Source organism: Dipodomys spectabilis, unplaced genomic scaffold (assembly GCF_019054845.1).
Source record: "Dipodomys spectabilis isolate Male_0828 unplaced genomic scaffold, ASM1905484v1 ptg000006l, whole genome shotgun sequence".
NCBI classification, from domain to species: Eukaryota; Metazoa; Chordata; class Mammalia; order Rodentia; family Heteromyidae; genus Dipodomys; species Dipodomys spectabilis.
Genome location: NW_024870683.1, coordinates 7987236 through 8014079, shown reverse-complemented (window position 1 = coordinate 8014079; position 26844 = coordinate 7987236). Strand labels below are relative to the sequence as shown.

At 42.3% G+C, this 26844-nt stretch overlaps 1 protein-coding gene and 1 long non-coding RNA gene across 4 annotated transcripts in view; one reads left to right on the top strand and one right to left on the bottom strand.

Moving 5' to 3' along the window:
- Gne (glucosamine (UDP-N-acetyl)-2-epimerase/N-acetylmannosamine kinase) overlaps positions 1-23660 on the top strand; it is a 35409-nt gene extending 11749 nt beyond the window's left edge. For all 3 annotated transcript variants that reach the window (XM_042698332.1, XM_042698350.1, XM_042698341.1), the window contains exons 2-12: positions 2218-2423; positions 4826-5277; positions 9121-9273; positions 12206-12418; positions 14952-15039; positions 15794-16004; positions 16492-16621; positions 16954-17175; positions 18075-18257; positions 20670-20786; positions 22317-23660. In XM_042698332.1, coding sequence (XP_042554266.1) covers positions 2218-2423; positions 4826-5277; positions 9121-9273; positions 12206-12418; positions 14952-15039; positions 15794-16004; positions 16492-16621; positions 16954-17175; positions 18075-18257; positions 20670-20786; positions 22317-22552 — 2211 coding nt within the window. In that variant the 3' untranslated portion in view covers positions 22553-23660. The remainder of the gene's footprint in view (positions 1-2217; positions 2424-4825; positions 5278-9120; positions 9274-12205; positions 12419-14951; positions 15040-15793; positions 16005-16491; positions 16622-16953; positions 17176-18074; positions 18258-20669; positions 20787-22316) is intronic.
- Positions 23091-23820, bottom strand: LOC122123843. The gene is made up of 2 exons (XR_006150450.1): positions 23653-23820; positions 23091-23622 (listed from the first exon to the last, which is right to left on the bottom strand). It is a non-coding gene; the product is annotated as an uncharacterized LOC122123843 (long non-coding RNA).
- Positions 23821-26844: the final 3024 nt, after the last annotated feature.

Here is a 26844-nt window from a genome sequence, read left to right as displayed (position 1 = left end):
CAGCTTTTACTTTTTTGAATAGAGAGTATATAAATATAAGGGGTGGGGATATAGGGTTGGACAGAGTTTTTACACCAAGTATATTTGTTATGAGAGGAAAGTGGAAATAAAATAGGTGGTCTGAAGAGGACCTGAGGTATATGTGAAGAAGAGGTGACAGACTGAGCTTCGAGGGGTGATAGGAGTCCAGGCAAGAAGGAAAGGAAATTTTAGGTGGAGGTATTTGTATCGAAAGGTATAGAGAGCCACTAGTTTGAACCATAAGCACTTTGGTATGGCCAGTACTTTGGCACAGAGTAGAAGTAATTATAATTGGGCTCATGTATGTAATTCTGGCTACTTAGGAGGTAGAGATCTGAGGATCCTGGTTCAAAACCAGCCCAGGCAGGTAAGTCTGTGAGATTTTTTTCACCAATTAACCACCAAAAATCCAGAAGTGGAGCTGTGGTTCAAGTGGTAAAGTTCTAGTCTTGAGCACAAAAACTCAGCCAGCATCCAGGCCCTGAGTTTAAGCCCCCGGACTGGCATACGTGTGCCTACACATACATACAGACAGACAGACAGACACACAGACACACAGACACAGACACACACACATACATAGAGTAATCATAGATCAGACAGGACTAAAAAAAATGGGTTATGTCCAGATCAGTGATTTGGATTTTATCCCATAGTGATGTATTCTATAGTTCGATAATCATATTTAAGAACTTTGAAAAAAAAAGAGTCACTTGGATTAGTGTGTAGGAGGCTAGGGCTATGTAGAACTAGGGACAAACAAACACTATGACAACTCTATCAATAGTTTTCACCAACAACCCCCATTTGACTGGGGACATCCTGGAGGTGATACAGAGGAGGAGACACATTTAAAAGATAATTCAAAGCTGGGTGCCCGTAGCTCATGCCTATAATTCTAGTTACTCAGGAGGATCTGAGATTGTAGTTTGAGGCCAACCAGGGCAGAAAAGTCCCTCAAAAACCAGAAGTGGCTCTGTGGCTCAAAGTGTTAGAGTGTTAGCCTTGAGCAAAAGAGCTCAGGAACAGCATGCAGGCCTTGAGTTCAGGCCCCACAACCACCACCACCACCACCACGAAAAGATATTCAAGGAGGTAAATTGATAGGACTTAAAGTTGCTAAACCCTCTAAAGAACAGAAAAGACAATCATTCAGGGTGTTTCAATGAGTGGAAGTGTGCAACTGAGTTAGAGAACAATTCCAGAGAAGCAGGTTTAGAAAAGAGAGTGAGTTTAGCTTGGGACACTGGCTTTAAGCTGCCTGTGGGACCTATAGCAAGCTCTCTGGCAGGCTTCAGGACTTGTCTGTTTTGGAGGCACTGGTGTATAACTGAGGATGAGGTCTTTTCTCTCCCCAGCTTTAGGCACAATGCCTCATATTTAAGGTAGTGCACATTGTGAGGTGAATGGATTGTCTTTCTTAGGTGATCTTGAACTTGGGGAAATAATTCCTTTTTTCCAGACCTGTGTTTCCTTTTCTATAAATAAGAGTTTAACCAGATCAGTGGGTTTCTACTGTAGTTTTGTAATGGTTTAGTATGTTGGACTCAATTTTGAGATATAATAAGTAATTTTTAACTAACAAAGAGTGATATTTGAGCTGGGTGTGGTGGTGTATGCCTGTAATCCCAGCACTTGGGAAACAGAAGCAGGAAGTTGCTAGTTTAAGGACAACTTGGGTTCCATAATGAGTTTCAGGATAGCTACTGAGTAGCACCTGTCACAAGGAAAGAAAAGAGACGAGGGAGTGGGGGCTGATATTTGCTCACCTTTTGAATGAAAGTTGATTTCTCTCACTCAAACTGTGTTCCATTGTGATGAATGTGAAGCACTGAATTATAGTCCTACAGTCTGCTGGAATTTCTTTTTCATTTTTTAAATTTAGAAAATACTTCATTCGTTTCTACGATCAAGCCCATATAAATGCACATAGTTAACATGTTATGTTACTCCTCTACAAATGCAAAAGAAACTTAAGGTTAGCAGTTCCAGATCAGCATGGGGAACTCAACATGGCAGTCTGGAATAGTGCTTCACAACTGCATCTAGAAGCGAGGGTGTCACACAGGAGTGGGGTGAACATAAAATGACCAGTACTGTACTAAATGGTAGGACTTAACAACCAAAAAGTTTCTTTATTTTGATATCTAGGAGTTGTTCTGATTTAGATAATCATTGCTATTTTTGCAACTTCAGGAACTCTATTTTAAGAAACTTTCAACAAGAAAGAAACAAGTCATGGAGAAGAATGGGAACAACCGGAAGCTCCGGGTCTGTGTTGCCACTTGTAATCGTGCTGATTACTCGAAACTTGCTCCCATCATGTTTGGCATCAAAACAGAGCCTGAGTTCTTTGAACTTGATGTGGTGGTCCTTGGCTCACACCTGATAGATGACTATGGGTAAGATGAGCATGTTTTCTTATTCTCCACTGCATCTGGATGCTGGAGAGAGCTTGCGTTTTGATAGCCATGTAACCTAGCTTCAAAACCCACTTCTACCATTTAACATTTATGTGGTCTTGGAGAAGTTGCTTCACATTTCTGAGCTCGTTTCTTCTTATAAAACAGTGAGCACTTGTATTATAAGGAATAGAGATTCTGACTTAAAACATCTGTCACAGTGATGCTGCTTAGTAGGGACCAGATAAGTGATTTCTGTATCATTACTATTTGTTATTACTTCAGGAGAAATGCTGCTTTCAAATGTAGGTTGTATGACTATAATAATAGGGTCATCTGTTTTGTGAGCATTTTTGTTGTTATTGTTTGTTTGGTATTGGGATATGAACTCAGGGCTTCATGCAAGCTAAGCATACAATCTACCACTGAGCTCACTATCCACCTCAAGACTATTTTTTGAGTTCTCATGGCAGTTTTTCAAAACTGTGAGAAGCTTACAAAATAGTATATATGGAACATAATTTAAAACATCTAATTGAACTGTCAAATAAAACAGAATATTACATTGCCATGACCGTTGGTGACATTAGATTTATGTTGATCACAGGATATATTTAAAAAATGAAGAATGATCTTTTAGGGTTCAAAATGTAGAAACCACAAATAAACATTAATTTTACTCTAGAGCATTTAGTGCACCCCTGTGGCATGAAAATGTTCATGCAATCTCCAAAGACAGTTGAAAATGGATTATTACGTATGATGTTAAAGGAAAATCAAGCTTCTTCAGACCAAAACCAGGCTTTTAAAAAACTTTTTTTTTTTTTTTTAAGCAAGAAAACCCAAAGCCTGCTTCTAAAAATCAATACATTAGGGCTGGGAAGGTGGCTCAGTGGTAGAGCGCTTGCCTTGCATGCCTGAGGCCCTGGGTTTGATTCCTCAGCACCACATAAGCAAAAAGAAAAAAGCCGGAAGTGGCGCTGTGGCTCAAGTGGTAGAACACTAGCCTTGAGCTGAAGAGCTGAGGGACAGCGCCCAGGCCCAGAGTTCAGGCCCCATGACCGGACCCCCAAAAAAAAAATCAATACATTAATTTGCTCTAAGAAAAATATTTAAAGAGTAGAAAAGAGCCAGGCATTGGTGACTCTTAGACTGTGTTCTAAGGATCATGGTTCAAAGCTACACCAGGCAGGAAAGATTGTGAGACTCTTATCTACAATTAACCACCAAAAAGTGAGAAGTGGGGTGTAACTCAAGTGTTAGAGCACTAGTCTTGAGTAAAAAAGCTCAGGGACAATGCCCAGACCATGAGTTCAAGCCCAGAACCAGAAAAAGAAAAAAAAAAAAAGAATTAAAATGTTAAAATGGAAGCCAGATGCTGGTGTCAAACATTTGTTATCCTAACTACTCAAGAAGAAAAGTCTGTAGGATTTTCATCTCCAATTAGCAAAAGGTAGAAGCATAATTTCAATCATTCAAAAATTTATAGTATAGCGACGTGCAAGACATCCTGGCTTTGTGCAGTATTTTTAAATTTATTTTAAAAAGTTTTTTTTGGTGCTGATCCTGGGGACTTGGAATCAAGGCTAGGGCACTGTCCCTGAGCTTTTGTGCTCAAAGCTAGTGCTCTGCCACTTGAACCAAAGCTCCACTTTTGGCTTTCTTTGGAGGTTAATTGGAGATAAGAGTCTCATAGACTTTCTTACCTAGGCTGGCTTCCAACTTAGATCTCAGCCTCCTGAGTAGCTAGGATTATAGGCATGTGCTACCTGTACCCTGCTTTTTTTTAAAAGGGAGTATTGGGTTTCACCATGTAGGCTAGGCCAGTCTTGAACTTACTATGTAGCCTAGCCTGTGCTGCAACTTGAGATTCTCCTGCCTTAGTCCCCCAAGTCTTGGGCTAACAGGTACATGTCACTGTGCCTGGAAGGGGACAAATTAGCCTTCCAAAGGGCAATAAAGCCTTATGTCAATCTGGATGATGCTGTGGAGGCACTCATGTAAAAAAAATAACCAGGCTAATAAGAACATTTATTGTCTTTGCTCTTTACTTTGTAAGCTATTTTCTATTTATTTATTTGTTTGTTTTGCAAGTCCTGGGCCTCGAACTCCTTTTTTGCTCAAGGCTAGCACTCTACCACTAGAACCACAGCTCTACTTTTTCTGTGATTAATTGGAAATAAGAATTTCATAGTGGCTTTCCTGCCCTGGCTGGTTTTGAGCCATGACCCTCAGATTTCAGCCTCCTGGTTAGCTAGGATTACAGGCATGAGCCACAGGCACCCGGCTTACTTTGTTTTAATAAGTAAAAATTTAAACATGTTTCTCCCTTCAGGGTTAGCATTCGATTGCTTGTCTTAAATGTTAACATGCTCTCATCCTTTTTTTCTCTCCTGCTTTAGAAACACATATCGAATGATTGAACAAGATGACTTTGACATTAACACGAGGCTACACACAATCGTTAGGGGGGAAGATGAAGCAGCCATGGTGGAATCAGTAGGCTTGGCCCTAGTGAAGCTCCCAGATGTCCTTAATCGCCTAAAGCCTGATATCATGATTGTTCATGGAGACAGGTTTGATGCCTTGGCTCTGGCTACGTCTGCTGCCTTGATGAACATCAGGATCCTTCACATTGAAGGAGGGGAAGTCAGTGGGACTATTGATGACTCCATCAGACATGCCATAACAAAACTGGCTCATTATCATGTGTGTTGCACCCGAAGCGCAGAACAACACCTGATATCCATGTGTGAGGACCATGATCGAATTCTTTTGGCTGGCTGCCCGTCCTATGACAAGCTCCTCTCAGCCAAGAACAAAGACTATATGAGCATCATTCGGATGTGGCTAGGTACATGTATCACATTTTATTGACCCTAAAGTTTTTGCCAGAAAGTGTTGAGAATATTTCAGGACTTTTGGAAACTCATAGATATAGTATTCCATTAGCAAGCAGAAAGCCAAGGTTTTAGATCATAGTTTCCACTCTGTTATATGACTTTACCTCTGAAGTCCACCTGTTCTGTAAAATAGGCTTACTGGTTTGTTTAAAAAAATTGGGGGCATTATTTTAATTTTTGGGGGGCTTGAACTCAAGCTTGGATGCTGATGCTTTCCCTTAGCTTTTCTGCTCAAAGTTGACTACCACTAGAGCTACAGTTTCACTTTTGACCTTTTTCCTCCTGAGTTCACTGGAGATAACAGTTTCATAGGCTTTCCTGCCTGACTGGCTTCAAACCATGGTCCTAGGTTCTCAGCCTCTTGAATAGCTAGAATTATAGGCATAAATCTGGTGCCTGGCAATAGAAAAGGCTTGCTTATTATTATTATTATTGTCAGTCATGGAGCTTCAACTCTGGTCTGAGCGCAGTTACTCAGCTCTTCAGCTCAAGGCTAGTTCTGTATAATTTGAGCCACCACACCACTTCCGGTTTTCTAGTGGCTTATTGGAGATAAGTCTCACAGACTTTCCAGCCCAGGCTGGTTTTGAACTGTGATCCTCAGATCTCACCCTCCTGAGTAGCTAGGATTACAGGCGTGAGCCACCAGCGCCCAGCTATGCTTGTTACTATTTAAGTGAAAAAGCTGAGCAAGAGTCTGAGGCCCAGAGTTCAATCACCAGTACTGACATGTATGCACACAAAAGTATAAATCATAGTGGTAGCACTGGATTTTGTTATCTTTTCAAAAAGAGTCTTAAAGTGTAAAATTTTTAGTGATAGTGATTGAGTTTCATGGAAATTAACTTTTGCTAATCAGAGGCAAAGAAAAGACATTTACAAACAGTATCAATTAGTTAATTTGTAGTGAGAGTAATATGTAGCAGAAAATAAGAACTGATCGTCTATCTAGAACCCTCCTTTTCTAAAAGGCAGATCTATTGAATGAAGTCAATAAATAGAAAATTGATTTGATAGTTGGGTAATCCAAGAAGCTGGATCTGGGCTTGGAGGCATGGCTCATGTGTTGAATTGCCAGCCAATGAGCAAAGCATCAGCACCAAGTTTGAGTCCCTGCCTCATAACAACAACAATAAAAAAGAAGGGTCTATTTTTATTCTACATCCCATTAGAACTCTTATCATTAGACCTATTTGTAGGGAGGAAGAAACCTGTGAGATGATACTGGTAGACAAACTTCCGTTTTCACCTCTCTTTCTCCCTTACATGTGTTTCCTCCCTGCACCCTGTACTGAGGTTTGACTCAGGGCCTTGTGTTTCCTAGTCAGAGGCTCTACTGTGTGACCCTCTCCCTGAGTTCCTTCACATGTGATTCTAAGTAATTCTGTGATAGATAGAACATAGTGATTTCATATAAGAATACAGCAAAAGTGTATATGGAAGGCTTACATTCTTCTTTGGGATCTTACCATTCTTTGTGCAAAGCCAGACTCTGTTCAACCTGCAATTCTCCCACCATCACTCTGCCTTTGCTCTTTAATGCAGCAGCCTTTGCCTTGCTGTGAAACCCTTCCTAGGAAGGCGCCATCGTTTTGTTTTGTGTTATAAATCTCTGTATTTACTATGGGATGTCTTTTATTATTAAGAATTTAATGTGTCTTTAACTTTGCCATTACATTTATTAGGATCATTATAAATGAATGTTCTGCTTATAAAGCTGCATGCTGTAAGTGATCTACCCAATACTATTGTCCTGTGAGTTGCTTGTGCAGAAGCAGGCACAGGCTATGTACAAATTTATTATTGTGAGGATGGACAGCTCTTGTTCACTGACTGTGTTTCTGTTCCCTATAGTTTAAAAAACAAAGTAATCCCCTTTCTTTGCTGTTTTCATAGTTTTTGGACTTCTATTAACTATCTATAAATGTTAATTGAATGGGCTGTTTTTGGAATTCTTGTATTTTATCAAGTTTCCAATTGTTTTGTTTGTTTGTTTCATGCTGGCATTGAACCAAAGACCTTGTGCATCCAAGGCAAGCGCGCTCTCAGTGAGCTGCACTCCCCAGCCCTCCAATAGGCTCTTTTAGGCCTTTAGCTCTTTTTCATATCAAAAGATAACAATTATATTTCTGCTATATCCCAGTTTAGAAGCTAAGATGGGATCAATAAGTTTTCTTTTGTGTGTGTATGTATTAGTAAAAACCTATGGGGCTTTTAATAATGATTACTCTCAAGGTAGCAGCAGTACAGAAAGGAATTTCACAGGATCAACAGGTTTTCAAAATAGAATTTTTTTTTTTCTGTCGGTCGTGGGGCCTGAACTCTGGGCCTGGGCGCTGTCCCTCAGCTCTTCAGCTCAAGGCTAGCGCTCTACTACTTGAGCCACAGTGCCACTTCCGGCTTTTTTCTTTTTTGCTTATGTGGTGCTGAGGAATCGAACCCAGGGCCTTATGCATGCAAGGCAAGTGTTCTACCACTGAGCCACCTTCCCAGCCCCTCAAAATAGAATTTTTGGAGCTGATTTATTAGTGTTTTTAATTCAAATATTATTGAAGTTTCTAACCTAGTAAAAATTCTCCATTACTATGCTTGTAATCTCAATACTCTGGAGGCTGAAGCAGGAGAAGCATGAATGTGAAGCCAGTCTAGGCTACACAGTGAGACTATACCCCAATTCCCCACTTCCCAAAAAAGGAAATGACAATGTTTGCATTTTTGTGCTTTGGAACACTTCAGAGTTTATAAACAGTGAATTCTTAGTTCTTGCTATTTAAAGGTATGTTTTGTTTTTAAAGTAATTATTTTTATTATCTTTAAAGGTTTTAAATTCACCTTGTCAGTTTATGCATACAGTGCATTTTTTTTTTGCATAGTAGGGGGCTCAAATTCAGAGCCTGGGCACTGTCCCTGAACCTCTTCACTTGATCTTAGCCAAAAGGCCAAGAAGCAATATTCCTGAACTTCTTTGTGCTCAAGGCTAGTGCTCTACCACTTGAGCCACAGTGCCATCTCCAGCTTTTTCTAAGTACTTTATCAGAAATAAGAGTCTCACAGACTTTGGCTTCAAACTGCAATCCTTAGATCTCACCTTCTGAGTAGCTAGGAGTTCGGGTGTTATCCACCGGTGCCCAGCTTCATACAGTGCATCTTCATTAGTGTCACCCATTGCATCCTCTCAAGTTACCTGGTTCCATTTTTACATATGTACATTGAATATTATGACTATATCCAACCACTCTTCCTTTCTCCATTCATCTGCAAACCCCACCTGTTCTGACAAAAAAAAAAAGTGCTTTAGCTTCTTGAGATTCATTGTTATTCTGTACATTAGCTGTTGGGAGTTAATCTATAAAATGTTAAGTTTGCTGCTCTCTTTTTGAACATGATCCTAATTCAGATCTCTGCTTGGAATGTGACAAACTGTCTTTACCTTAGAGTTTTGGGTTTTTTGTGCCTATCTGGGGGTTTGAACTCAGGGCCTGGGAACTGTCTGTGGGCGTTTTGTTTTTGCTCAAAGATAGTGCTTTATCGCTGGTGCCACAGCTCCAATTCTGGCTTTATTTTTTGTGGTTGTTATGCTTAATTGGAGATAAATATCTCAAGGAGTTTTCCAGGCTGGATTCGAACCTGGACTCTCAGATCTGAACCTTCTGAGTACCTGGATTACAGGCATGAGCCACAGGTGCCCTGCTACCTTAGAATTTTTTTTTAAGTATTAAGAACTTGCTTTTAGAATGTGTTGCTGCATCTTTTAAGATTCTAATGAAACAATATGGTTTGATTTCTTTAAACAGGTGATGATGTAAAATGTAAAGATTATATTGTTGCACTGCAGCACCCTGTGACCACTGACATTAAGCATTCCATTAAAATGTTTGAATTGACACTGGATGCACTTATCTCGTTTAACAAGCGGACCCTAGTTCTGTTTCCAAACATTGATGCAGGTAATCGAACTTGAAAATGAAACTATGCAATCACCCTTTCAAATTTCATGTTTCTGTTACCTCTTCTTGACTGCCTTCTGGTCTTGCCCATTGTCAGTGAAAGCCACCCTGTTCAGAAATGCATTTCAATTTGCAAAAGATAATTAATTTTGTTATGGATCAAAGAGCTGTGATATTTTTGTCAAGTCTAGTAGAACCTTAATAAGAAAGAAATGCTAAAAAGTCTCAGACCTCCACTTTGCTCTCATTTAGTTCCTTCCTGCCAGTTCCCATCAAAAAAGAAATCGCAGGGGCTGGGAAGGTGGCTCAGTGGTAAGAATGCTTGCCTTGCATGCATGAGGCCCTGGGTTCGATTCCTCAGCACCACATAAGCAGAAAAAGCTGGAAGTGGCACTGTGTCTCAAGTGGTAGCACGCTAACCTTGAGCTGAAGAGGTCAGGGATCGCGCTCAGACCCAGAGTTCAGGCCCCACGACCGACAAAAAAAAAAAAAAAAAGAAAGAAATTGCAAAAGCACAAGTGGAAGTGTCTCTAAGACTGTAATAATGCCATAACCACAGCATAAACAGACATTATCATTATTTATTTGTGCTAATACTGGGCCTTGAGCTTAGGGTCTGGACACTGTTCCTGATCTTTTCCACTCAAGACTGATGCTCTAACACTTGAGCCATGGCTTCACTTCCAGCTTTTTGGTGGTGAATTGGAGATAAGAGACCCATGGACTTTCTGCCTGGCTGACTTTGAATCGTGATCCTCAGATCTCAGACTATTGAGTAGCTAAGATTACAGGTATAAGCCACATTTTCTTTGTTATTTATGTTTGCTATACTTCAATGTGATTTTTGAGCTTAAGCAGTTCAAATGTGGAGTCCCTGTGCATCGATCCTCAAGCCTGGCTGAGTACCTACTGGTGGATAGTGTTGTGGACCCTGGTGCTAGTGAGGCCTGAGGCAAGTTAACGGATCTGAGATGCCAGTGACAAGCTGTGGAGCAGGGCCTACACTGAGGCGTGTTCAAATACTGAGCATTGTTAGTTTAGCTGAGTATTTGTGATAAAAGATACAGAACCCTTTACAGTGCCAAGACGTTGCCATACTCTGAAAGAACCCCTCTCTGTGTCCCTCTGCTAGGAGAAACAAAACAGGATGTTAGCTTAAAAAAAACAACTTAGATTTTGTTCAGATAATGTCAGCATTTCAAAAGCCTTAATATCTTTTCTAATTCTTAAAATTCTATATAAATATTTATAATATATTTACTTATCTCCTCATCATATATTCTGTTTATAGTATACTTTCTTGATTGTGTATATTTTAGAATTAGGTATTTTTACTTTAGAAATAGATATTTTTCCCTCTATAAAAGAAAAGGGCCCAGCTATGTGTGGGGTCATAGAACTGTAGTCCCAGCCACTCAGGAGGCTGAGGCAGGAGGATCACTTGAGACAAGCTTGGACAGCTTAATGAAAAACCATCTCAAAGAAATAAAAACAAGAAAGAAATAAGAAAAGTGCCATGTGTATGTGTGTGTGTGTGTGTCCTGTGTCCTGTACATGTGCCAGTACTGGGGCTTGAACTCAGGTTCTTATGCTCTTGCGTGGCTTTTTCCCTCAAGGCACTCTACCATTTCAGCAACACCTCCACTTCTAGCTTTTGGCTGGTTAACTGGAGATGAATCTCTTTGATCTGTTTGCCTTGGCTGGCTTTGAACTGTGATCCTCAGATCTCAGACTCCTGAGTAGCTAGGATTACAGATATGAATGACCAACACCCAGCTCAGAGCCTATGCTTTTAAGATAATTGTTTAAATCCTGTCTGCCACTTGTTTCTGCTCTCCATAGGGTTTTTGATAAGTGGCACACAGAGAACTAACTTTAAAGGCACCACTGTATCATTATCTAGCTTGATGCCCCAGTTGTGCCTACGGTTCCCCTATAGAGAACCCTCTGGAAAACTGGATTAGTACGTGTGATTTGGGCTTCAGTCCAAAGAGGAGTCTTCAGCTAAACTCAGATCTGGATTTGGGAGTAACAAGTATGGAGCTAGTTCGGAGTCTGCTCTGGCAAGTCTGAGCGTAGAGAGAAGTGGCCAGTCCTGCTCTAAGGAGTTAACCTTGAGTGCATTTGCCTCCCTTAAAGACAGAGAACAGATGCATGCACACCTCCTGTTAAATAGATAGATGGCCTGTGCCCATAGTGAGCTTGCTGCAGTTACTGAGCTGCCTTCACCCACTCAGGTGAGCAACTTTCCCTGCCAGGGCTGGGAGCGAGGAATACAGAAGTAAACAGAGAAGCTAAATATTGCTTCTCCCTCATATGTTGTCAAATTATTTAAAAATCATGCATTTAAAATAAATGGTCAGCTAGAGTAGCAGAATCAACTTATATTTTCTTGAAGTTTAATCCATACCAACAGGAGTGCTAAACTATTAGCAAAAATGTGAGCATACTTTGATGGAGGCTGTCTGCTTAACTTGGTCTAGTGTAGTCTGTGACATTCCCATTTAGGAACTATAGGCCTATCTTTAGTCTCTTAGTTGTTGCTTAAGGTCAAAGTTTTTCCTGGGGTCCTAATAAAGGTTATTTGTTATGCTAAATTATGGTTTGAGAAAAGCCCCAGATGCTACTGTTTTGCGTTCCGGATGAGTTGAAGCAGAGAACTGGCCAGGCGTTGTAAATGCTTCTCACAAATGGTGGAACACATGCCATCATGCACAGGATACCGCACCCCGCTATGCGCCTGCACATCTACCTCACACACCCACACACAAGGATTGGGAGAGATGAGTGACGAAAACTACTGTTCTCTTAGCATAACAACTGGCATTCATTTTTGTGAGGCGTGTTCTCTAATTGGTGCTATACTGGCCAAGGAAATGATTTCTTTGTCTCTATGAACCACTTTAATTATTGGTTCTCTCCGTTTTCACAGGGAGCAAAGAGATGGTTCGAGTGATGCGAAAGAAGGGCATCGAGCATCATCCCAACTTCCGTGCCGTAAAACATGTGCCCTTTGACCAGTTTATACAGCTGGTTGCCCATGCTGGTTGTATGATTGGGAATAGCAGCTGTGGAGTACGAGAGGTTGGAGCTTTTGGAACACCTGTGATCAACCTAGGAACACGGCAGATCGGAAGAGAAACAGGTGTTTACCTCTTTGTGGTTGTTGGTGTATGTCTTAGCTGACCATGTTTTCTGTGTAGTAGTTATTACAAAGTACTCATGAATAAGTGCTGGGGCCTGTACTTTGTGAACAGTAGGCAAATAAACTGAATGACCAATAATTGTCTATAAATAGCTTTTAAGTAGCGCATGGTGAATATGGCAAGTTCTAGAGCTCTAGTTATATTTTTATTGTCTTTGTGCAATCAATTAGAGCTAAATGGTTCTTAGTTAATTATGGCCTTTAATGGTTTGTTTGAGCGATGATGTGGTTGAACATGTCATGAATTTATGAATGCTAATGTGTCAGTTTCTGGGCTAGAGTTCCTTCATAAGTACCTTAGAGTATGGCAGTTCTAAGCAAGGTGTCTGTTAATAATGAAAGTATAACTGAGCACTGGTGGCTCATACCTCTAACCCTAGCTACTCAGAAGCCTGAGATCTGAGGGTCGACGATGTTCAGAGCCAGCGTGGGGAAGGGCACTCCATGAGGTTCTCAATAAACTACTCAGAGAAAGCTGTGGTACTGTGGCACAAGTAGTAGAGAAAGAAGCTCAAGGACAGATTCCAGGCCCTGAGTTCAAGCCCCAGGACTGGAACCAACACACACACACACGCACACACACACACTAATGAAAGTACAAAGAATGGCACATTCTTATTAATGACTCTAGCTGTATATGCAAATACATATCTGTAGTATATCATTAATGAAAAAAACTGAACTAGAGCCAAAGAGATTAGTTCCAGCTCTGTTTTCTCCATCCTTTCTAATTGCCACCCTTACTTTCCCCCACTCCCAGTGTAGTACTATGCTCTCCATTTCATAGAGAAGATTATCAAGCATGTGATAGAAATTCATACTCAGTAAGCACTTGCCATGTACTAGACCTCTGGGATCATACAGTAAACTAGAATTACAAATGTGAGCTCTTAGGAAACTGGCACTCGAATGGGAGTAGAAACTGATAAACTAGCAGAAAGAAAAATACCAAGATTCGTATTGCCAGGAAGACTATAACACAAGATGATGTGATGGGCTACATTATTAGATTGGTAAAGAAAGGCCTCTTAGAGATGACACTTAAGCTGAGCTGCGAATGACAAGGTGTCCTGTGTGAGAATTATGGAGAAGCAGAGGGAACAGCTGGTGAAGGCATTATGCTACAGAAATCAAAGGAGCAGACTGGCTGAACATCAATGGGTAACAAGTAAAGGAGGCATAGATGAGGTAGGTTTTGGGTTTTTGCTTTTTGTTTTTCCAGTCCTGGGGCTTGAACTCAGGGCCTGGGCACTGTCCCTGAGCTTCTGTTGCTCAAGGCTAGCACTCTACCCACTTGAGTCACAGTGCCACTTCTGGTTTTTTTCTGTGTATGTGGTACTAAGGAATGGAACCCAGGGCTTCATGCATGCTAGGCAAGCGCTCTACCACTGAGCCACATTCCCAGTCTGATGAGGTAGTTTTGAATGTAGTGCTCTCTGTTGCTGAGTCAGCAGTCATAGCATGTACCATGCTCCTTTGGGGACTTCTTGTCTCAATGCTCACAGCAAGTCAGAAATACATTTCCTTACAGGTTCCCTCCTTCCTTCCTTCCTTCTTTCCTTCTTTCTCCCTCTCCTTTCTTTTTCAGTACTGGGGTTTGAAATGAACACCTCACACCTATTTGGAACACTTTCACCACCTGAGTCACACTTTAGCCTCCTAATACAGATTTTAATAACAAAGCAGTATTTGTCACTGGCTTTATCCTCTTTAGAATACTGTTGAGGGTCCATAAAATCTTTCTTTCTTGGGCTGGGAAGGTGGCTCAGTGGTAGAGCGCTTGCCTTGCATGCTCGAGGCCCTGGGTTTGATTCCTTAGCACCACATAAGCAAAAAGAAAAAAGCCGGAAGTGGCGCTGTGGCTCAAGTGGTAGAGCACTAGCCTTGAGCTGAAGAGCTGAGGGACAGCGCCCAGGCCCAGAGTTCAGGCCCCACTACCGGACCCAAAAAAAAAAAAAAAAATCTTTCTTTCTTAAGAACTTTTTTCCTAGTGCTCTAGAACTGTTTGTATTGTGTTGTATATGACTTAGTACTATACTTCAGACTAAAAGATGTAAGTGCTGTATAAAATCAGCCCTGTATGTTAAACTAGCACATCTGTTTTGTGTTTATCATTACTGTAAATGGAAAGGGCTTTTTAAAACTGAATTTTTAAATGAAAGCATTTGAATGCATTTTATTTGATATTGCATTTATTCAGTCAAGTATTTAATCATTTAATGAGCCATGTTGCTCAACCCTAAAACATGCAATCGTGTCCTAGGTAGACTCATGTCCTAATGAAGCTCGAAAATTAAAATTTTAAATTGGCTTTTAAAAACAGAACTCTAGTATCCTTAAGTGTTTGCTGTATGGAAATCTTTGCAATGTGCTGAGTTTCAGGATTAAATGACAAGTCTAGCACACTGCTAGCTTCTTTATTCTTGGGATAGTCATACTTCTAAATCATTGTGATGTCACTGGATTTACCTAGGGGAGAATGTCCTTCATGTCCGGGATGCTGACACCCAAGACAAGATACTGCAAGCGCTGCACCTCCAGTTTGGTAAACAGTACCCTTGGTGAGTTTCTTAAGTGGGGATCTACCTCTAGCCATCAATGTAAAGCTACTGGTAGTCATTGATCTGTCTTCATGGCAGAATTTCCTTGGCTAATGAAGAGAGAAGGGTGGCAAAAAACCATCCCCCTATATGCTGCCCAGGGTTCTTGTGTAGAATACTTTCGTCTCCATTAATGAGTGTAGGACTCCTGTTAGCCTAATTAGACTTTCTGTAAGAATTAGAAAATAACAATTGATACTCCCAAAAATAGTCTAAATCAGCATTTTTAGTTATAATTTTGACTGTCTTCATATTTCAAATTAAAGGTTTCTCAGAAATGTAAATAAGATTACTGAAACAGCAACACAAAACAAATGCAAGTTCTTAGTGACTATGTTGCTAAAGCAATCCTGTTATTTAGTTCTGTGTAATTATGATTTTTTTTAATTGACAGATTAAATTGCACAGCCTGATTTATCCTGTGCATGATTTTGTAAATACAAATATATGTGTATATGTTCACACACATTGATGGCTGTTTGTTCATTTATTTGTTATTGGTGGTACTAGGGATTGGACCCAGGGCCTTGTATATGCTAAGCAAATGTTTTACCAGTGAGCTATGTTCCCAACCTAGGGAAGTTACTTTAAAAAGAATCACAAACAATCACTATCTGAAGTTTCTGATTTTATTTAGCCATGCCCTCAACATCACACGATATGTATGCCAGAAGCATTTCATTTAATTTACTTTTTTATTTTTTGGATATTGCAGCTCAAAGATCTATGGGGATGGCAATGCGGTTCCGAGGATTTTGAAGTTTCTCAAATCTATTGATCTTCAAGAGCCACTACAAAAGAAATTTTGCTTTCCTCCTGTGAAGGAAAATATCTCTCAAGATATTGACCACATTCTTGAAACTCTGAGTGCCTTGGCTGTTGATCTTGGTGGGACAAACCTCCGAGTTGGAATAGTCAGCATGAAGGTAAAACCACTGCTAAGCTCCTAACTTTATATCAAAATTACTACAGATAATTAAAATTTAACTACTTAGAGTAGCTACCTAGATGCCTTAGTATTTAAAGAGAGAAGTTTTGCCAACCTGAAAGAATAATAAAAAGACCTCTTGTTTTGAGACAGAGGCTCACGATATAGCTCAACCTGGTCTTGAACTCAAGATACTCTTGCCTCTGCCTCCTGACTGTAGGGAGTATAGGCATGAAACACTATACCTGGCTAAAGTATGATCTTTTAATGAGCTAATTCAGATTAGTGCACATTCACCATTAGCTCAGGAGGGCTCTTTGGGAATTATCATTGCTGTATTCCTGGGCTTATCCCAAGCCATCATTTAAACCTGCTGCACTGTCTCATGCAATGCCTGACTTATTTGAAAAAGGCCACCAGATTCACAATATGCTGCTCAGCTAAGACCAGAGAGACAGATCTTAATCTTTTTTTTTCTTCTTTAGGGTGAAATAGTTAAGAAGTATACTCAATTCAATCCTAAAACTTATGAAGAAAGGATTAACTTAATCCTACAGATGTGCGTGGAAGCTGCAGCAGAAGCTGTGAAACTGAACTGCAGAATTTTGGGAGTAGGTGAGATAAGTTACAAACCCAAAAAATGTTCATCTTTATGGACAGTTTCCTGAGTTCTGAGGCTGACTCATTATCATGCCTGTGTGAAGATGGCATCAGGGTGTCTGCAGGGCCCAAGCATGGAGACTTCCTGGGAGAAGCAAGGACATTTCTGTAAATATCCATGCCATGGCAAAGTACAGATTAGTTCAAAACTGCCTGATAAGTCCTTGCAGATCTTGTGATGCTTGTGTTTAGGAGATCTCAGGTGAACTAATTTGTGTTGTTGGTCAAGAAAGTTGCTTCCCTGATTGCTAATTAGAATTCTCTTCCGCGTTTGTGATGGAGCTCAGGCATTTCCACAGGTGGCCGTGTAAATCCTCAGGAAGGAGTTGTGCTACATTCAACCAAACTGATACAAGAATGGAACTCTGTGGACCTCAGGACGCCCCTGTCTGACACACTGCATCTCCCCGTGTGGGTAGACAATGATGGGAATTGTGCAGCCATGGCAGAAAGGAAATTTGGTCAAGGCAAAGGACTGGAAAACTTTGTTACACTTATAACGGGCACAGGTAAGAGCTGCTTCCGTAACTAGAAATGGGGGCTGGGGATATGTCTGTAACTCTCAGCCAGGCAGCTACAACTCCGCCCCAGCCTTCCCAGGTCTTTTCTGAGCAGCCCTAGGTATGTGATTATTCTTCTAAATTCCTAGAAGCTTATCAGTACTACTTACTCTTCCCCAAAACTTCTGGTTTTGTCTCCCCATACTGAGGCTTAAACCCAGGGCTTCAAACTGGCTGGGATTTTTTAGTCATGGCTAGAGCTCTACCACCTGAGCCAGAACTGGCCTTTTGCTGGTTACTTGTATATAGAGTCTCTTGGACTTGTCTGCCTGGCCTGTCTTTGACCCACAATCCTCATATCTCAGCCTCCTGAGTAGCTAGGGTTACAGGCATGAGCCCTAAAAATAAAAATTTAAAAAGGCTACAGGCATGGCACAAGTGGTAGAGCAACTGATAAGCACGTGTGCAGGGCCATGAGTTCAAACAGCAAAACAACTAGAACAGAACTGTCTGCTTGGGTCTGCAGGCTCCGGCCTCCCCCGCTATGAGTTCCTCTGGGCAGTGGGCCTCCAGAATAGATGCAGCTCTCACCTTAATGTAGAAGACTGGTACACAGAAGCAGGCATTGGGTGCTCCTGGGGGCTGACCACCTTTACAAGGTCAGCCATACACACTCCACTCTCTGCAACAGTTGCATTTGAAATCATAGTTGGGCCACAGGGCATAAGAAGATGCACCAAAAGTATCTGCTTCCAGAATGCCACTGAATAAAGTCAAATAGCTTAGAAAGCTTCAACTGTCTAGAAAAATGGGCATTAGATAGGCTTCAATTCAAAAGTGTTACTATGGAGACAGGTGCCGGCAAATCATAGTTGTCTGACACCACTTACTCTTGTCTCTCCCTACAGGGATTGGCGGTGGGATCATCCACCAGCACGAACTGATCCATGGCAGCTCCTTCTGTGCCGCAGAGCTTGGCCACCTTGTTGTGTCTCTGGACGGGCCTGACTGTTCTTGTGGAAGCCATGGGTGTATCGAAGCCTATGCTTCCGGCATGGCCTTGCAGAGGGAAGCAAAGAAGCTGCATGATGGTTGGTATTTTTCCCCTGAGGAAGCCAGGCACCAAATGGTAGACAGATACTTCAAACCTGAAAACTCCAAGCTGGGCACAGGGGCTCACGCCTGTAATCCTAGGTACTCAGGATACTCAAACTGGAGGATCATGGTTTAAAGCTAGCCTGGGCAGCAAAGTCTGTGAGACTCTTATCTCCAGTTAACTAGCAAAATCCAGAAGTCCAGTTGTGGCTCAAGTAATTGAATGCTGTTCCTGAGCAAAAAATAGCTCAGGAGTTCAAGCCCTAAGACTAGCACAAAAACAAAACAAAAATAGAAACTCCAGAGGGCTATACCCTGAAGCCAGAAGTCTAGACCATTTTACTCCCCTCCTATGGATGTTCCTGTGTGTCTGGTCTAATATTATTATAACAGTGTGCATAATGCATTGTAAAGGCGGGCCATGGAATGTAACTGCATGTAAGGAGGACACAGAGTTCCTCCTACCTCTCTACACAGGGAAGGGAGTGCCAGGGAGCCATCCTTAGAACTGAGCATCAGGAGACATGCAATTAGCCAGGCAAGTTTGGCAGGGAGCTTCTTCCAGGCATGGAAGGGGACTCCACTGCAGAAATGACAAGACAGGATGTCGTGTAGTAAGAGAGGAGCAGGGCCAGCTGGTCAGAGAAACCATTCCACAGTTTTGGGAAAAAGACAGGATTCTGAATTTCATATTCTTTACTAAACTGTAACCTTGTTTCAACAGGGAGTGGGGTATTGGAGTTGAATAAAGGATGGCTTCAAAGTGGGTCTGGTCTAGAGTGACTCGGTTTTCTGGTTGGATAACTTGGAGTTGGGAAGAGGGCAGAAGAGAGCAAATAGGGGAGGGAGGGAGGAAGAAAGGGGTGGGGAGCAGTTGGATCTTAGGCCCAGGAGCATCAGTGGTATCTAGCTCATAGTGTTTAAGGTTGGGTTTTTTCTTCCAACCTCTAAGAATAATAGTTCCAGAGCCAGATACTAGTGGCTCACACTTGAAATCCTAGCTACTCAGGAGGCTGGGACCTGGAGGATGTAGGCTTGAAGCCAGTCAGGGCAGAAGAGTCTATAAGTCTCTGCAGTAATAACAAAATGCCTGCTTGAGCTGTGGCTTAAGTGATAGAGCACCACTAATAAGCATGAAAGCTGAGCAAGAGTGTGTGACCTGAATTCAAGCCCTGGGACCTGCCCACACACAAAAAATAGTTGACTAGGAGGCAGGTTGATCTGGGATGATATGTAAAGCAGCCTTCTGTTACTGTGACAGTATATTTGAGGTAATCAACTTAAAAAGAGAAGGGTTTATTTTGGTTCAGTTTCAGGGTTCGTCTGTGAGTAGTTGGTACTGTTGGATTTGGGCCTGTGACTTTCCAGTACATGAATCGTGGCAGTTGCATATGGCAGAGGCCTGCTCACCTCATGGTGGCCAGGAAACAAGAAAGAGTGTCTGAGACCCTTTAAAGGGCATGTCCCCAGTGACCTAACATACTCTTACTAGGCCCAGCCTCCCTGAAGCAGGGACTGCAGGCTAGTGACTCAGCTGTGACACCTAGGCCTTTGGAGGAGACTTCACTAAACCATAGCATACTGCCAGACAGTGTCTCGGATAATGACAGAAACGCATACTGCTTATTTGACTTTTACCTGGCCAGCACTATATTTTATGGCATTTATCTCATCTAACACCCCCCCCCCCAATAAACCTAGGTATTGTTGCCCCAGTCTTTTTTCTTTTTTGGTCATGGGGCTTGGACTTGGGGCCTTGGCAGAAGAATTCTTGCGCTTCTGTGCTCAAGGCTAGCTCTCTAACACTTTGAGACCCAGCTCCACTTCCGGTTTTCTGGTGGCTAATTGAGAGATAAGAGTCTCACAGCCTTTCCTGTCCAGGTTGGCTTTGAACTGTGATCCTCAGATCTCAACATCCTGAGTAGCTACGATTATAGGCCTGAGCCACCAGTGCCCGGCTTGTTTCCTCAATCCTGTAGAAAAGAAACCTGGAGGTAAAGTGCAGGGCAGGTCTGTGCTGCTAGGACTTGCTCCAGGCCTGTCTGTTCTTGGCCATCAAGCCCCATTGCCATAGACCAGGAGGCATGGTAAGCAGTTCAGCTATATATCTGGGACAGATCGGGGAGGAGCTGAGCGTGAGTCTGATAATTTGGGAGGATAAGAACATTTAAAGACAGATGAAAGTAAGGGAGCCAGAGAGGTAGGTAGGAGGCTACGGTGAGACTTGATTATTCTTCGGGTGGCAAGTTGTAGCAGTGAAAGGGCACTCTATCTAGATGTTTGGGAAGAAGAGACAGCTCTGCCCGTGTACGAACTCAGCTAAGATGTGCTGCCAGCAGGTGCAGTTGAAGAGGGGCCTCCCCATGGGCTGCCAGCTTGCTAATGATTGCTTCTCCTCACTTGCTCAGAGGACCTGCTCTTGGTGGAAGGGATGTCAGTGCCTAAAGACGAAGCCGTGGGTGCACTCCATCTCATTCAGGCTGCGAAACTTGGCAATGCAAAGGCCCAGAGCATTCTAAGGACAGGTGAGGCTATGGCTCCATGTACCTGTGTTGTAGAAGGCAGGCCTGGACATTCCAGGACTTGCACAGAGAATCCTGCTTCCCAGAGGGGAAGTCCGTCTTGTCAGTCCGCTGTATTGTCTGTTCAGAGGTATTTTTCCTACTTAGAAAGGAAAAGAAAATGCATTAAGAGTATTTGGCAGCATTGCCAATGCAAACAAGTTTTAATCTGTAATGAAAAAAAGTTTGTTCACATTATAGCCTATTTTAAGAAATACAGAAAAAGAGTTCTACTATTCCTAGATACTGACTATTCAGATTTCCTATCAGGCACCCGGGGCTTATGCCTGACAAGTACTCAGGAGGTTGAGATCCAGAGAATCCAGGTTCTAAGCCAGCTCAGAGCTACTAGATTCCATCTCCAAAATAATCAGGGAAAAGCAGGGCTAGAGGAGAGGTTCAAGTGCTACGACAGTGCCAGTTGAGCAAGTGTGAGGTCCTGAGTTCAAATTCTGGTAGTGGCAAAAAATTTCCTTCCAGTCTTTCTATTCATTTTTTTCTATAGTTTCTTTTATAGAGTTGAGATTTTATGTAGTTTTTTTTATTGAATAATTGAACCCAGGGCTTTGGGAATGCTAGACAATGCCCTATCACTGGGTCTTGCTTTGTTTCACAAAGTGGTCCTTACATAGAGTGGAAGGGAGGGCAGGTGGCTATGAGGTAAGGGAAAATAAGAGAATTATCAGTTGGTATCTAGGTAGCAGCCTGCGGAGCAGGGATTTTCTCCTCTGGAGCCCAAGTATCATAGTAGAAGGCCGATAAATCTGGGTTGGGTGCGAGCAGTCCTCCTGCCTCAACTACTTATAGTCCCAGCTACGTGCTGCTTTTATGCTTCCCTCCCCCAGTTCTTCACTTTATCATATCATTTTTAGTAAGACTAAATCATGATACACTCCTGTAGTCATAGCAACTCAGGAGAATGAGGCAAGAGGATCGCTTGAGCCTAGGAGTTCATGGTCAGCCTGCGCATCAGAGGGAGACCCTGTCTTAAAAAGAGAAAAGAAGGGCTGGGAAGGAGGCTCAGTGGTAGAGCGCTCGCCTTGCATGCCTGAGGCCCTGGGTTCGATTCCTCAGCACCACATAAGCAAAAAGAAAAAAGCTGGAAGTGGCGCTGTGGCTCAAGTGGTAGAGCTCTAGCCTTGAGCTGAAGAGCTGAGGGACAGCGCCCAGGCCCAGAGTTCAGGCCCCACGACCGGACCCCCCCCCCCCCAAAAAAAAGAAAAGAAAAGAAAAAAGCTGCAAGTCCACACTAGTCATCCCATGAGGGAGAAGAGTGAGCTGGGATCAGCCTGGACTACAGAGAGGGTTCCTGGGTTACACACACTGTCTCAAAAATAATTAAAATTTAAAAATAAATCACAAGCCGTGATTTTAAAATCGTGCCTCCACTACATAGTCTGAATGTACTTAACCGTGGCTAGCTGCTAGCTCTTTTCTTTCTTCCTCCTTGGCATTTTCAACTCTCTCAGAAGCTCACATTTTGTTTTCCTGTAGCTGGAACTGCTTTGGGACTTGGAGTTGTGAACATCCTCCACACTATGAATCCTTCCCTCGTGATCCTCTCTGGAGTCCTGGCCAGTCACTACATCCCCATTGTCAAAGATGTCATCCGCCAGCAAGCCTTGCCCTCTGTGCAGGATGTGGACGTGGTGGTGTCAGATCTGGTTGACCCCGCTCTACTCGGTGCTGCCAGCATGGTTCTGGACTACACAACTCGCAGGATCCACTAGGCCTCCCACGCGTAGAATGGACTAAGACCCAAGAGCTCCTCAGAGGAATCAAGTTCTCTTTTAGATGAGCATTTCTTTAAAAAGCAGAATGGTACCAGAGGCATGGCTCGGGGTACAGTGCCTGCCTAGTAAGTGCAAGGTTCTGAGTTCAAATCTCAGTAGCACCAAAAAAGAGAAAAGAAAATTTGATTCAACTTCTGGTGACATTGGCAGCCAAATGTTTTTGCCTTTTGTCTTCGCTTCCAAAATTCCCTTTGCCAATGTACATGTCTGTAGATGCAGCTTTACTTCGTGTTTCCCTGGTACATATCATTTTAGGGCAAACCTTACAAATTCCAGTCACAACTTCCTGTGCTACAAAAATACACCAGGAAGCCTTTAGACTCCACTTACTAATGTGCTGCTTAGACACCAGGTCTTCCTCGAGTCAGGAGCTTTAATAATCCTTCCTCCTCCAAGCTTGGACTCCAGACCACAAAAAGGGATTCAATCAGGACAGAAGAAAATCTTACCAGGAAAGGATTACCTACACTTTTTCCAAATGGCTTTATTGAAGTAGTTTTTCAAGTATATAATTTGATGTTTTAATTAATGTATATACCTGTGAAATCACTGCAATCAAGATATTGAGCATATCTGTCACCCCCCCAAATGTCTTTTTGCAAGGTATTTTACTCTCATGGAACTTGTTAAAGACTTTAGGGATCTGAATTACAATGGCCTCAGTGACCTTGTCCTTATCTTCTTAGGGACTTAAAGCCTCTGAAAGGCAGCTGTCCTCAGATCCACGCCACTGACCAGCAGACTTGGCTCCCTTCAGCAGCTTTTCATGCTATGTTCCTGTAACCCCAGAGATTCTATGATGGCAGTGTTTGTATGTTTTATACCTCGAGTACAGATCTGTGAATCTGGATTCGGACTAAATAAGAATCTGTGCCTTCTTGTTGATGGCAAAACAAAAAAATGGAAGTTCTGCCTATTAATTGCAACCTGGAAGTGTCAGCCACAGTTTACTAAGTGCCTACTGTGTCCCAGGATCTCAACACGTGCTTCATATACCTTATCACAATCTATGAGATAGATATTTGAATTTTATAAACCCCAGATTTAGTATGAGTTCCATACCCAAAGCCATGGGGCTAGTGAGCTTTAGCTTATGAGCGAAGGTTCCTCTGTGTTTTCTGATAAGCCAAACTTATTTAAAGAACTTTCTGAATGCCAGTATCTCCTCATGTTACTCTAGGCTACCAAAAGTTTTAAAAGAATATCTGGGGCTGGGAAGGTGGCTCAGTGGTAGAGCGCTTGCCTTGCACGCATGAAGCCCTGGGTTCGATTCCTCAGCACCACATAAGCAAAAAGAAAGCCGGAAGTGGCGCTGTGACTCGAGTGGTAGAGTGCTAGCCTTGAGCTGAAGAGCTGAGGGACAGCGCCCAAGCCCAGAGTTCAGGCCCCACGACCAGACCCAAAAAAAAAAAAATGTATAAAAAAAGAATATCTGATCTACAAATGACTGTTTATTCCAGAAGTCCTCATCAGCTGTGAATTTAATCAGTATTCCTCTCTACCATATTCCTCACCAGAACAGTATTTGGTGTAGTGACAGTATTTTTAAATTATCTAAAAAAGCATCTGTGCATATTTTTCAATTTTTTTATTTTAGGAAAACGTTTTTATAATGTATTGTTCAGAGCTGACACATAAATTGAGCTGAAGGATTCAATATTGAATGTTTTCCTTCCTGATGAGTTAACATTAAAAGACAGGTTGGTTGACTCCTAGAACTCTGCCAGCTCCCTACATCATCTCCAGGGACTGGTTACTGTTGGGACAGTCCATGTGACTGCTGGGCAGAAGGCGTTCTGCCCAGGTGGCAGTGTCTGGCGCAGATGGTACACACAAAGAGCATCAGTCATTCCTTGGTTAACCCCATAGGCACTGTGCACCAAACAACTGCATTGCTACCAAGTTTCATGCCAAGTATGTGACAGGATGATACCAAGTTAGAAACCAATTCTTAGTTTTTGCTAAATCCATGGAAAGACTAATATATTCTGACAGATTATTACATATGACTAACATCTTTATTTAATGTAAATATTTTCATGTGACTGTTCTGAGCCAAATTCTAAAGAAAAAAAATATTGTTCATTTCAACAATACTGTATTTTGGTTTTTTTCCCCCCCTTAACTCACTAGCTAAAAGATTTCTCTTTCCAGAAAAGAAATGGCTCCCTTGGCTTTTTGAAGTTATATAAAGCACCTGATAGTATTTTTTTTTTTTTTTAGGTCAGTTGTAGGATTTGAACTCAGGGCTTGGGCACTGTCATTGAGCTTTTCTGCTCAAGGCCAACCTAGCTCTACCTTTTTTTTTTTTTTTGGTAAAGGTGATGTACAGAGGGGCTAGTTACATAAATCAGATACTTGAGTCTTTTTTTTGGCCAGTCCTGGGGCTTAAACTCAGGGCTTGGGCCCTGCCCCTGAGCTGCTTTTGCTCAAGGCTAGCACTCTACCATTTGAGCCACAGCGCCACTTCCAGCTTTTTGTTTATGTGGCACTGAGGAATTGAACCCAGGGCTTCCTGCATGCTAGGCAAGCACTTTACTACTAGGCAAACACTCCCACATTCCTAGCCCTATTATTTCCTTCTTAACAACAACAACAAAACCCAAGCCTAATAGAATTGCTATATAATATTTAAAATCTGACATAAAAAGAAGTGGCTTTTTTTGTGTGTGCCAGTCCTGAGGTTTGAACTCAAGGCCTGGGCACTGCCCTTGTGCTTTTTTTTTTGTTGTTGTTGGTCGTGGGGCTTCAACTCTGGGCCTGGGCGCTGTCCCTCAGCTCTTCAGCTGAAGGAGAGCGCTCTACCACTTGAGCTACAGTGCCACTTCCGGTTTTCTGGTGGTTTATTGGAGATAGGAGTCTCACGGTCTCTCCTGCCCGGGCTGGCTTTGAACCGCGATCCTCAGATCTCAGCCTCCTGAGTAGCTAGGATTACAGGCGTGAGCCACCAGCGCCTGGCTTGTCCTTGTGCTTTTTGTGTAAGGCCTAGTGCCCTAACATTTGAGCTACAGCTCCACTTCCAGGTTTTTGGTTGTTAATTGGAGTCAGCTTTGAACCGTGATCCTCAGATCTCTGCCTCCTGAGTAGCCAGGGTTACAGATGAGCCATCAGCACCTAGGTAAGCAGCTTCTTTTAACTAAAGTTTATTTTTTTTTTTTTTGGTCGGTCATGGGGCTTGAACTCTGGGTCTGGGTGCTGTCCCTCAGCTCTTCAGCTCAAGGCGAGCGCTCTACCACTTGAGCTACAGCGCCACTTCCGGTTTTCTCGTGGTTTATTGGAGATAGGAGTCTCACGGTCTCTCCTGCCCGGGCTGGCTTTGAACCGCGATCCTCAGATCTCAGCCTCCTGAGTAGCTAGGATTACAGGCGTGAGCCACCAGCACCCGGCTTAACTAAAGTTTATAACTAAAGGCTGAGCACCCACTTCGACCAGCTAGCTCCATCCACCTAAGTATCTCTGTTTGAAACAATCCTGTTTTATCTGTTAACAAAAAGATCTGAAAATATCAATAATTGTTTTCACTTTCAGTTTCTGTGGGTCAGGAATTTAGAAAAAGACTATTTGGTAGGTCTGGCTCAGTCTTTGCACTGTAGTTACATAGTGACTGGCACTGAAATAAATAGCAGCAGGTAGCTGGGAGTATTTAGCAATTGGGCTTGCATTTCTTTGTGTAAATAGTTACAAGGTCTCTGGATGGGCTGGTTTGGGCTCCCTCAGTGCATAATAGCATGGTGAGAAAGCTTATTTGTTGGTTGTAGGACTTGAACTCAGGGCCTGGCACTATCCTCAAGGTTTTGTGCCCAAGACTAGCACTCTACCACTTTGAGACACAGCTCCACTTCAAGTTTTTAGGTAATCAATTGGAGGTAAGAGTCTCATGGATTTTTCTGCCCGGTCTGGCTTTGAACCAAGATTCTCAGATCTCAGCCTCCTGAGTGGTTAGGATTACAGGTTTGAACCACCAGCACCCAGCAAGGTAGAGCTTTAATAAGGTGGCTCAGAGCTACCAGCTATTGTGGTCCAACTAATTAGCAGTAAGCTATGTTGCTTTTAAGACCTAGCCTTGGGACTCACACAAGCTCTTTCATTTTATTGTCTAGTTTTTGTGGAATTGGATTTGAAAATGCGGCCTTGCACTTGGTAGACAGGTGCTCTACCACTTGAACCATGTCTTGATCTAGATGATATAAAATCTTGTTACGTTTTAAAACTGCATATCCTCCCTCAAG